This window comes from Rhinopithecus bieti, unplaced genomic scaffold, assembly GCF_001698545.2.
Source record: "Rhinopithecus bieti isolate Rb0 unplaced genomic scaffold, ASM169854v2 scaffold_59, whole genome shotgun sequence".
NCBI classification, from domain to species: domain Eukaryota; kingdom Metazoa; phylum Chordata; class Mammalia; order Primates; family Cercopithecidae; genus Rhinopithecus; species Rhinopithecus bieti.
This window is the reverse complement of record NW_016803115.1, coordinates 1,208,822-1,222,050: the sequence shown is the minus strand read 5'-3', so window position 1 is coordinate 1,222,050 and position 13,229 is coordinate 1,208,822. Positions and strand designations below refer to the sequence as shown.

The window sequence follows — 13,229 nt, the reverse complement described above, 5'->3', positions numbered from 1 at the left end:
ACACATATACACGTCATACACACCATATATATACTACACAATGCACACACCCCACATGCATACACACCATGCACATACATACCATACATGTGCAATACACACATACCACATACACCTCATACCACACACATGCTCCCACACACATACACAATACACAATGTATACACACTCCACATACCACACATACACAATATGCACATCTATACATAATGTATATACACTACACACATACATACACACAATGCATACACACCACACACACATGCACAATACAAATACTTACACATAATGCATACACACCACACACAAAGACACACAATACACACACACCACACATACACAATATACACAATCACACCATATACCATGCATACACATCCACATATGCATACAAAACACACACATACTACATGGCACACACAATACCATACACAATACACACATACTATATACCTCACACCACACACACCCCTACATACATACACACACACACATGCATACATACCACACATGCAATATATAATACGCACACCACACACATACATGCATACACACCACACACATGCACACACTACACAGACAATACACATACATGCACACACATGCATACATACCCCCCACACTACATGCCACACACAATACCATACACAATACACACACCACATACCCTTCATACCACGCACACACACACCCACATACACACACACATACACACCTGCATATACAACCTTCATCCCACATACATACACACCTGCATATACAACCTTCATGCGAGACACAATACACACCACACACATGCATACACACACACAATACACATACATACACATCACGCATTTATACACGTATCACATACACCTCACATATAACATCACACACACACACACATCATGTATACCTTACACCACATACACAATGCATACCACACACCCTATACCTCCCCTCCCTGCAACACCATACCACAAATATGATCTGGTCAGGACAAAAGACTCAGGCATTTAGAGGTGGAGGCAACACTGAATTTCGCAGAGTTCAAGTTATGCCAGGCATATATGTAACACAAGTTCTCCTCATGCCACTCAGTAGACAGAACTGTCCTTCTGCTCTAACTCTAAAGTAGGAGAGGGAATTTTTGCTTGTTATTAGCAAGAATCACTGACTCATGGTAGGGGAGTAGTCAATTGAGGGCATGGGGAGAAAATGAAAATCTCAAATTAGCATAGAAGTTTTCTTAATTTAGTCTGAATGGATTTTAAACATTATTTTTTGAGAGTCCTAATTCCTTTCTTTTTTTTGTTTTTTAGGCAGAGTCTTATTCTGTTGCCCAGACTGGAGTGCAGTGGTGCAATCTTGGCTTACTGCAACCTCCACCTCCTGGGTTCAAGCAATTCTCCTGACTCAGCCTACCAAGTAGTTGGGATTACAAGTGTGCACCACCACGCCCAGCTAATTTTTGTATTTTTAATAGAGACGAGGTTTCATCATGTTGGCCAGGCTGGTCTCGAACTCCTGACCTCAAGTCATCTACCCACCTCGGCCTCCCAAAGTGTCAGGATTACAGACAGACATGAGCCACTGTGCCCACCCCTAATTCCTAACTCTTTGTAGGACCATCTGGCTCAAATTAGATACTGTAATAATGACAGATACATCTTGAACACCTGTTATTATATCCTTTGAACAATGCTACTGGGCACTATTAATAATATTACAATAATAGTTAACATTATTAACAATCCTGCCATCATGTAAATGAGCAACTGAGGCTCAGTGGGGTTAGGTGAGTTGTTCAAAGTGAGAAAGCTTGGCAGAGCCAGAATATGGCTCAAGGTCTTTGATTTGACATTCCACAGTTTTGCTACTATGTCCTGGTGCTTCTTAACATGAATGTCAAAGTACTTTGTAAATCAGAATATACCACACAAGTGTTAGCTGTTTTGCTGTATAGATTCCCTCCATAAGCATTCAGAGAACACAAATGATGTGCCTGGTACTAGACTCCAGGAACATCACTTTTACAGACAAGATGCTCACAGTCTAGTGATATCTGTGGACAAATATGGTTCTGAGGACTGATACTGTAGATAAGGAGCCAAGGCTCTCAGCTGAGTTTGCGATTATGAGAAAACCTCTAAGAGACTCAAAGTGCTGTCCATGTGTTGCAATCCAGTGCCGCAGGGGAGGCAGAGCAGGGGATGGGCACATGGATCACAAGTACACAACTAGCTGAGATGGACACATGCAAAGTGCTGGGGAAGGATCAGAGTGTTGCTGTGGGTACACAGGGGAAGTTGAGGTCTCTGACTGGGCCTCAAAGGATGAGGATTTCAAAAGTAGAAGATGAACAGGCCTTCCTGATGATCTGCAGTGCCCTGGCACACCATTTCTGCAATACTATTGCTCCCAGTGAAGGCCAAGTCCTCACTACTTCCCTAATGACATCAAGAGCAAGAAAGTCTCTTTTAATGAAATCCCAAGGCGTTTTATTTGGCATTTCTTATGCTTATCACACTGTACCTTGCTTACACCTGTTGAGGCACTTCTAACTGTGTATTCTAAGTCTTTAAAAATTTACTTTTGTTTTATTATTTGCTTATTTCTTTTTTAGAGATGGGATCTTGTTCTGTGGCCCACGCTGGAATGCAGTGGCCTGATCATGGCTCACTGTAGCATTGAACTCCTAGGCTCCAGTGATCCTTGTGCCTCAGCCTCCTGAGTAGCTGGGACTATAGGTGTGCACCACTACACCTTGCAAATTAAAGAAAAAATTTTGTAGGTTGGGTGCAAAGTCTGACACCTGTAATCCCAGCACTTTGGGAGGCTGAGGTGGGAGGAACACTTGAACCCAGGAGTTCAAGACCAGCCTGAGCATGATGGTGAGACCCCATCTCTACAAAAAATTTAAAAATTAGCCAGGTGTGATGGTGTGTGCCCATCATGGGAGGCTGAGATGGGAGGATCCCTTGAGCCCAGGAATTCAAGGTGGCAGTGAGCTGTGACCGTGCAACTGCACTGCAGCCCATGTGGCAAAGTAAAACTCTGTCTCTAAAAATAATAACATAAAAAATAATTTTTTTTTTTTTGGTAGAGGCAGGGTCTCATTATGTTGTCCAGGCGGGTCTCAAACTCCTGGCCTCAAGCAATCCTCCTGCCTTGGCCTCCCAAATTGCTAGGATTAGAGGCATGAGATGAGCCACTGTGTTTGGCCTATATTTTAATTTTTTTGAAGATGGATTATAAAATGCTGATTGAGGCCAGGAGCGGTGGCTCATGCCTGTAATTCCAGCACTTTGGGAGGCTGAGGCAGGTGGATCACGAGGTCAGGAGTTCAAGACCAGCCTGGCCAAGATGGTGGAACCCTGTCTACAAAAATTACAAAAAATTAGCTGGGCATGGTGGCAGGTGCCTGTAATCCCAGCTACTCAAGAGGATGAGGCAGAGGCAGAGGCAGAGAACTGCTTGAACTCGGGAGGTGGAGGTTGCAGTGAGCTGAGATCACAGCACTGCACTCCAGCCTGGGCGACAGAGCATGATTTTGTCTTAAAAAAAAAAAATGCTGATTGAGTCAGCTTCTGGATTTGTAAAAACTCACATCTGAGTCATTGCCTCACCACGTACTGTGATCTTGGGCAAGTTACCCAATCATTCTAGACTTCAGCATCCACATCTGTGAAACAGGGTTGCTGATTGTCATTGGGTTATAAGATTATATGAAACGACATAAAGCATTGATCTTTGCACAAAGCCAGGCACATAAGTAATTATAATAATTTGTGCCATCCTTACTTCATTGTCCTTTTTAACACCATCATCATGATAACGTGTTTGTCATCCTTAGGACAATGCAACCTTTGAGGGGAAGGACCATATCTTATATACTGCACTGTCCCTAGAGTCTAGCATCTCCCTGGGAATATAATAGGCCTCAACAAGTATCTATTTAGTGAAATTACAATTTTTTAAATTTTATAATGCTAACCAAATTGTAAGCTTTGGGGGGCAGAAGCTGAACCTCTGTCACATTTATAACACTTGCAAGTGCCCGAGTTCAGGAACTATCTGCAGAACGATGTGATTTGTCTCTCTTTTTATTGTTGTTGTTGTTGTTGAGGCAGACTCTTGCTCTGTCGCCCAGGCTGGAGTGCAGTGGCACAATCTCGGCTCACTGCAAGCTCTGCCTCCTGGGTTCACACCATTCTCCCGCCTCAGCCTCCCCAGTACACCTGCCACTGCAACCTCTGCCCCCCAGGCTCAAGTGATCCTTCCACCTCAGCCCTCCAAGTAGCTGGGACCACAGTGTGCACCACCATGCCCGGTTAATATTTTGTACTTTTGGTATGGATGGGGTTTTACCAGGTTGCCCAAATTGGAGCTTTTTTATTTTTTTTTGAGATGGGCTCTTACTCTTTCATCCAGGCTGGAGTGTAGTGGTGTGATCTTGGCTCACTGCAACCTCAGTCTCTCAGGTTTAAGCGATTCTCCTGCCTCAGCCTCCTCAATAGCTGGGATTACAGGTGTGCGCCAACACACCCAGCTATTTTTTTTTGTATTTTTAGTAGAGACGGGGTTTCACCATGTTGGCCAGGCTGGTTTTGAACACCTGACTTCAAATGATCCACCTGCCTCAGTCTCCCAAAGTGCTTGGATTACAGGTGTCAGCCACTGTGCCCAGCCCAAACTGCAGCGCCCGCCACCATGCCTGGCTGACTTTTGTAATTTTAGTAGAGATGAGGGTTTGCCATGTTGCCTAAGTTGGTCTTGAACTCCTGACCTCAACTGATCTGCCTGCCTCAGCCTCCCAAAGTCCTGGGATTACAGGAGTGAGACACCACACTTGGCCAAAAGTTACAGATATTTTAAAACCATAACGTTCACCAAAGTTCTGAGATAAAGAACTCTTATATATACTAATAATGTTCTTTATAAAAATGGGAAACACTTCTTTTAGATAAATATGGGCAACAGTATTGGAACTTGTTATTAAAAGTAGTTAAATTCTTATCTTGAGTTTAGAATCCCACATATTCTTAACATTTTTCTGTTATGTCATTTGTGAAGATGAAAGAGCTCATTTCCCACCCTTGAGGGTAGGGAGCATCCTGACATCCTGCAGATAAGGGGTCAACATCCTCATAAAGTGCCCTTTCAACACACCACAGTCACAACTTGAAGATTTCATGTGATTTGCAACCACAGGCAAAACACACTAGCTTCATTTTCATTTCCCTGTGTGAAGGCAGGAAGGGCACTAGCATTGGGAGAGTGTGTGGCACTTCTCAGGCACTGTGCTGGCTGTTTGTAGGCCTTGTCATTTAAACCTTATTGTAACTATACGAGGTAGAAAGTATTAGTTCCATTTTACAGATGCAGAAACAGGCTCTGAGAGGTATACAAAATCATAGAGCTCACAGAGGTGCTGCCAGGACCTGACTAAAGTCCAGGCTATTTCTATTTTATTTTTAAACTTTTTTTGAGATGGAGTTTTGCTCTTGTTGCCCAGGATGGAGTGCAATGGCACGAACTCGACTCACTGCAACCTCTGCCTTCCGGATTCAAGCGATTCTCCTGCCTCAGCCTCCCAAGTAGCTGAGATTACAGGTGCACGCCACCACACCCAGCTAATTTTTTGTATTTTTAGTAGAGATGGGGTTTCACCATGTTGGCCAGGCTGGTCTCAAACTGCTGGCCTCATAATCTGCCCACTAAGGTGCTGGGATTCCAGGCAAAAGCCACTGCACCTGGCCAGTCCAGGCTATTTCTATGACAATGTTTCCTTTTCACCTTTATGGTGATTTATCATAAAACTTTTGTTTTGTTTTTTGGTAGAGACAAGAGTTTTGCTATGTTGGCCAGGCTGGTCCTGGCCTCAAGTGATCCTCCCACCTCAGCCTTCCAAAGTGCTGGAATTGGGATTACAGGTGTGAGACACCACGCCCAGCCCATAAATATATATATATATATTTTTTTGAGATGGAGTCTTGCTATGTTGCCCAGGCTGGAGTGCAGTGTCTCAATCTTGGCTCACTGCAACCTCCACCTCCTGGGTTCAAGAAATTCTCCTGCCTCAATCTCCCAAGTAGCTGGTATTTCAGGTGCACACCACCACACCTGGCTAATTTTTTTTTGTATTTTTAGTGGAGATGGGGTTTTACCATGTTGGTCAGGCTGGTTTTGAACTCCTGACCTCAAGTGTTCTGCCTGCCTTGGCTTCCGAAAGTGCTGGGATTACAGGCATGAGCCACTGTGCCCAACCGTATTTCTTCAAAAGTTATTTTATACTTTGCCTAGTGGGCTCAGCTTCCTACTAGGGAGAAGAGATAACAGGGGATAGTGGTTCAGGATGGAGGAAAGGACAATGGAAGGACTGCATATGATAACTTGGTGCCAGAGTTTGCTTCATGTCATTGAAACCTATGCCAGGTATCAGTACCTGGTGCCAAAACAAACTGCAAGAGGGTAAATAAACCTGCATAGCACTAGACTGGGAATGGCAGAAACAATGATGGAAATTAGGCTCTTTTAACATAACAATTGATGGGAGCATAAATTGTGACACAGTAGAGCATTTGGCAAAATTATATGGAATTTTTTAATTCGCATTTTGTTCATTTAGTCAACAGGCTACATGAGTGTTACAGCTCCCTCTCACACTAACTAGAAATCATCAAAGGGCTCCACTTTTACCAACTTAAACTTTGGTCTACACTTAAAGTCAACATTGTAATCTCTGCCGGGATATTCACACCCATTCAAATCTGGGCACTCACCTCTGTGTTCTGTAAATCACAGTCAGCAGAGCAATGATCACAGCGGTGATCAAACCATAGTCCAATCCCAGGAACAAGGAGGACACAAAAGTGGTAAGCCAGATGGTCTAAGCAAAAGACAGAAGGCTCGATGAAGAACCATGTTAATTAAACATCCCACAAGAGGTAAACACGCAACTAACTGTGCACATACTCATGCTACTTTTACCTTGCCTAACTGGATACTGCACATAACAACTGCATTAACTTATCTTTCTCACATTTTTCTTAGCATAATCATATTTGCTCTATGACATATTAACAGCCATCACCTTTGTTACTTACCAGCTCTATTTTGCTGGTTCTCCAGAAAAAGGGGAGATCTGAGAACTGCATAAACATTCCCTTCAGGTTGACAATCACAATGGCGGACAGCACAGCCTGAAACAGAGCACATCCCCCATGCCTCTCCTCTTGGGTCCACAGAGTGCCCTTTGCTGGTTCCTCACTGTCCTCCTGCTGTCCTCCCCATGTCTTCTCCCTACTCACTTCCTATATGGCACTGATGGTAGCTTTGAAGCCATGGACACCTGGATTTTCAGGACCTGGTTAGCTAAAAGGGACCTTGGAAAATCAGTCTTTTTTTTTTTTTTGAGATGAAGTCTTACTCTGTCACCCAGGCTGGAATGCAGTAGTGCAATCTTGGCTCACTGCAACCTCTGCCTCCCAGGTTCAAACAATTCTCCTGCCTCAGCCTTCTGAGTAGAGTAGCTGAGACTACAAGCACATGCCACCACACTCAGTTAATTTTTGTATTTCTAGTAGAGACAGGGTTTCACCATATTGGCCAGGATGGTCTTGAACTCCTAACTGCAGGTGATCCGCCCGCCTCGGCCTCTCAAAATGCCAATTGCAGGTGTGAACCACCGCACCCGGCCGGAAATCAGTCTGATATCCTAATAGCAAACCTGCATGGTGGCCAAGAGGTTCAGAACTAAACTTGGTACTCAAGGAATTATTTCACCTATGGTCTTTCTACATTATGATCTTCTCTACTCTATATGGTTTCTGATCTCTACTAGATTAAATGTATCATCATGAGTGTAGGCCATCTCAGATTTTTTTATGAAAGTATAAGGTCATAGAAGGTCAAAGAGAGAAGGGACGTTCAAGAAAACTGCACGTATCAGCAGTCCAAACTCTGACGTTGCAGATAAGGAAACTGAGAATCAGAGGAATTAAGATGGCTTTCCCCAGGTCCTGCAGGCAGCTGTCAGTAGGTTACAGAGCAGGATTGTGGTCCTAGCCTTGGCCCTTTCTCATGCCATCCTGTGAGGGTTACAGTAAATAACCCTAATATAGCCATAAAAACATAAACAAATAAAATAGCAAAATCTCTACACATAAAAAAACTCCACCCAAGTCCACATTATACACACCTGGGGCAATGATTCAAAGAGGAATCCAGTTGCTAATATGACCAGCAGAATCATTAATGAGGCCAAACAACCTGCAAGCTGAATGAGAGAAGACACACGGAAGGGGCTTTTAGGAGACTTGAATAAGAGGCAGGGCGTAAGTTGGTTTTATTCTTTTGATAATTACTATGGGAAGATCAAGAAAATAAGCATTCAAACAAGTCAGCTAAACCACTACATACTTATAGCTCCATCCCACTCCCTCTCTGAAGTTTTGGTTCTTCTTATGGCTTTTAAATGGAAGCTGAAATGCTGAAATATCCTAATTAAAATGCCCTTTCCAGAGGTGGGGGAAAGATGTCTGGTGTCAATCTGAGACCCACAAGGGCCACCAGAAGAGTTCAGATAAGTGTCTGTTGTCCAATATGGGAGCCAGTAGCCACATGTAGTCATTTCATTTTTTTTTTTTTTTTTTTTTTTGAGACAGAGTACCACTCTGTTGCCAGGAGGGAGTGTAGTGGCGCAACCTCGGCTCACTGCAACCTCTGCCTCCCGGGTTCAAGCGATTCTCCTGTCTCAGCCTTCCGAGTAGCTGGGACTACAGGCGCCCACCATCATGCCCAGCTGATTTTTGTATTTTTAGTAGAGACGGGGTTTCACCATATTGGCCAGGATGGTCTCGATCTCCTGACCTCGTGATCCGCCCGCCTAGGCCTCCCAAAGTGCTGGGATTACATGCGTGAGCCACTGCACCCTGCCGGTCATTTACATTTTTAAAAATTAAAAGTCAGGTCTTGGTCAAACTAACCACATTTCAAGTGCTCAAGAGCCATATGTTGCTAGTGGCTGCCATATTGGACAGTGCAGATATTGAACATTTCCATCACTGTGGAAAGTTCTACTGGATGGTGCTGGCATACTGCCCACACTCAGTCTCAGGCTTTCATGAACAACATCCCATGTCTGAACTTTGAGGTTTACTGTTAGCTGAGCGTTGCATAACTTTCCAATTTAACTGGAGAATATACCTCTTTCCTATAGATTCAGTTCCTTGTGATTCACTTCAACCAATCATGCCTTTCTCTGATTCACTATACAGCTCACTGGAGCATGGATCTGCAGGCAGAGTAGCTTTGTTTGGGTTCAGAATATAATCAAAAGATTAAAATTTAATTACCACCCATATCACCAGGTCTTAGAGGCCTGTTATGTACACACCTGTGTCTTCCCACCAGTTCCCTCCTGAACAAGGCTTCGAGACAAGGAGCATGAAATTGAAAAGGTCTGGAAGAGTGAGCCAATGGAATTGCACAGTCCCAGGGCAATGAGCTCCTTTTCCATGTAGAAACAAAACAAAAAAAGAGATAGGTCATTCTTCAGGAAAAAAAGCATAATAGCCCATTTAATACACATTGTCAGCACTACAGTCTATCTCTTCATTTTCCCTTCAGATGTAAGAATTTGTTTAGCATGAGTTCAAAATAGGAATTATGGCATATTTTATAGTGGGGGGGAGGAAACACTGAATTTTTATTTTGTCAGAGATAAATGCTGGGCCTCCCTGCTTAGCCTCCTTCTTTCCAAACACATCCTCTACAAAATCTTCTTAATGCTTAAGAAGAAAACTGCACAAAAGGGATAAACTATTTTATTGCTGAAGAGAAAGTTACTGTTGTATAGGACTCTTGGCATCTTTTTAATGCCTGGGCTATTGCTCACCAATGAATACATGCCAGTGTCTTCCTGGGGCGAGTCCTGCTCTTAGGTTTACTTTGGGTATTTCTAGTTTGACAACTGCATCTCAGATGAATGTGGAGCATCTAGTTTCTCCTTAGAATACATAAGGTATTGAAATAGACATTGTTACATCAACATTATAGGTCACAGTGTTTGGATTAAATACCTCATCTATGGCTGTGTTATAAAGTAGGTGACAAAGAGAATATTGTGGAGTTAGTGATGATTCATATACCCAACGTTTAATGAACAAAGATAAGCCTTCCTGGGGAGCAAAAATGCCCTGGAAAAACATTTAATTCTAAGCTGTGAGCTTTAAGAATAGGGATAACATTACAGGTTGAATAAATACATGCTTCAGATACATCAATCACCTAGTAAAAAAAGTTTTTCTACCAAGATAGATTAGTTCTTGTGCCTTCCACAACCGACGTTGGTGATTACACTGCTATGAAACATCTGCAGGAAACTGATTATCTTTACCTGATTGCCGTCAACCTGGTAGCCATGTTTATTTGCTAAGGTCTTGGCCATGGAGATGGTCACTGAAAATCCAACGATGGCTATGGCAATGGCATCTACGTACACAAGGTGGAAGAGGCTGGTGTCCGGATTGGCTGGAGGTAGCAGCCTGAAAAGTCAAGCTGATTTTAACTTGTGTTGTGACCACAAGGCAAAGAAAAAAACCCTGCGACTGCAGGGAAGCATTTTAGGGGGGCATTATCTGCAAATGAGGTGATCAATGTTTGGGTAATTATTTGCTCTGGTTAGCAAAAAGGAGGGCCCTCCTTGACACAGAGAGGATCTTTTCAGGGTCAAACTGCAGAGTGCAGCTTTCTACCTGGATGGGTTATCAGAAGACATCAGATGCCGTTTTATTTATAAAAGGAGTAACCTCATACCTCATGGCACCCTAATGGCAAGTGTAAGTAAGACACAGAAAGCAGGAAGAAGAGAGGGTCAGCAATGTGCTCAGATGCCACCAGGCATCTGAACCCAAGTCCTAGCATGGGGAGGAGCATAGTCTAAGGGCTACCTTAGAGGAAAATTAATGTCCTGGCAATGCTAGGCACCCCATACTTCTCCCCCTTGTCATCTGATGTAAGGACTCTGAATCTGCTACCTCTTCCTTTTTTTTTTTTTCTAACCAATTAGCTGAGTTTGTAACACGGGAAGGAAGCAGCAGAAGACTATACTCCTTGGGTGTCACCTAGGAATCTTTTGAATTTGGAGGAGACAAAAGTATGACTCCTGGAATCCCACAATGGAGAACCCAGTTTTTGTGGTACATACTTGTAGTCTGGGATCCTTAGCCTAAAGAAACAGAATAGGGATTCCCTAGAATGTTATGGGGGAAGGGGCGATAGGGATTTTCAGACATTCTGCTCCAATTCAAGGCATTGGGCTAAACAATAATAGCAATAACTTAACTGATACTAATAATTATAATTATTACAATAACAAGCATTCATTACGTGCCTTCTCTTTGCCAGGTTCTGTGCTCATTTAATTATTTTCTTTTCTTTTTTTTTTTTTTTTTCTTGAGACGGAGTCTTGCTCTGCCACCCAGGCTGGAGTGCAGTGGCCGGATCTCAGCTCACTGCAAGCTCCACCTCCCGGGTTTACGCCATTCTCCTGCCTCAGCCTCCCGAGTAGCTGGGACTACAGGCGCCCGCCTCGTCGCCCGGCTAGTTTTTTGTATTTTAAGTAGAGACAGGGTTTCACCGTATTAGCCAGGATGGTGTCGATCTCCTGACCTCGTGATCCGCCCGTCTCGGCCTCCCAAAGTGCTGGGATTACAGGTTTGAGCCACTGCGCCCGGCCCATTTAATTATTTTCAATGGCCCGGTGAACTAGGCACCATTGTAATTTTACAGATGAAGAAAATGAGGCATAGTGGGGTTCAGCAACTTATACAAGGACAAGCAGCTCATCTACCAAGTACAACAAAACCATGAAGAACCTGCTTGGCTACAGCTATTTCTCTTACTATGTCATAGCGCAGTGACATAAGGGATGTTTCACGTCATGGAGTAAGGAAAGAGAGGAAGAAAGGGAAAGGAACCTAGTGTCTATTAAGGTGAGTTTACCTGCTACATACTTTACATAAGTCGTCTCATTTTTCCTCACAGCACTCCCATTACATAGGTTCCACTATTATCCCAATTTATAGGTGAATAAATGGATTTTGACAGACGTTAAGTGATTTTCCCAAAATGGAGCAGGGAGTCAAACCTGGGGGGTCTGACTATAAAATCTGTTGTCCTTCCCTGCTCTTTGCTGCACAGGCATGAACTAAGAGGGAAGGCCTAGGAGCAGGTTTGGGCCTAAGGGAATAAGAATATAAGAAAAGGACATATTTTGGAATGAGTTAAGGAAAGTAAACAAACAAACAAGAAAACAGGATACAGTGCTATGATTGGGATCTTTAATAGTCAACTGTCACTTTCTGGGCACTGCAAAATGCACTGCTCATCTACCAAGTATGACAAAACCACGAAGAACCTGCTTGTCTATAGGAGATGCATTTATATGTGTATGTATGTGTACATAGAAGTGTGGTAGTTTGCTTCCATTCCTCCCATACGTAATTACATGTGCATGACACTCCCCCAATCTAGATGTGGAATCTGTTTCCCCTCCAGCTATATCTGGGCTGGCCTCATGATTTGCTTTGAGCAACAGAATGTGGTGGAAGTAATGCTGTATGAGTGCCTTAAGAGGCCTGGTAAATTCTCTGCTTTTCTTTCCTGTTGCTCTGAGCCCCCATGTAAAGAGGTCTGGCAATGCTGCTGAAGATACCACTTGTAGAGAAGATGCCAGCCAGCCCTCACCTGTTCCAGTCACTCCAGCTTAAGTGTCAGACATGTGAGTGAAGCCCTCTTGGATCCTCCAACACTAGTCACACCTGCAGACATCTGCAGATGCATAAAAAACCCCAAGTGAGACCTGCCAAAGAACCACCCAACTGAGCCTAACCTAGACTAAATAATTATGAGCAAATTAATGGCGGCTGTTTTAAGTCACTGTTTTGGGGTAGTCTGTTATCAGTGGAGCAATAAGACTCACAGGTAACTGAAATGGTATGATTGTATGTAGATAGGTAGGTAGGTATTTGTTACCTACTTGGTTTTGGGCAATGTTCCAGAAAGATAAGGTTTCTGGGTAGCCAATTTCCAGAAATGTAGTCTTTTTTTTTTTAAAGTTAAGCTGTCACATATAGAAGGGAAGCAGTATGTTTGAGTACAATGCAATAGGAAAAGGAAGGTATTAAGTAGAAATTATAATGACAAGTAGAGAGATAGATATATATATATATATATTTTTT

At 43.2% G+C, this 13,229-nt stretch overlaps 1 protein-coding gene across 1 annotated transcript in view; it reads right to left on the bottom strand.

The window, feature by feature from the left end:
* LOC108515474 (prestin) overlaps window positions 1-13,229 on the bottom strand; it is a 66,893-nt gene that overhangs the window by 1,829 nt on the left and 51,835 nt on the right. The window contains exons 10-14 of the mRNA XM_017852422.1: window positions 10,385-10,532; window positions 9,383-9,496; window positions 8,186-8,263; window positions 7,092-7,187; window positions 6,768-6,874 (exon numbers count right to left, since the gene is read on the bottom strand). Of these exons, the coding sequence (XP_017707911.1) occupies window positions 6,768-6,874; window positions 7,092-7,187; window positions 8,186-8,263; window positions 9,383-9,496; window positions 10,385-10,532 (543 nt within the window). The remainder of the gene's footprint in view (window positions 1-6,767; window positions 6,875-7,091; window positions 7,188-8,185; window positions 8,264-9,382; window positions 9,497-10,384; window positions 10,533-13,229) is intronic.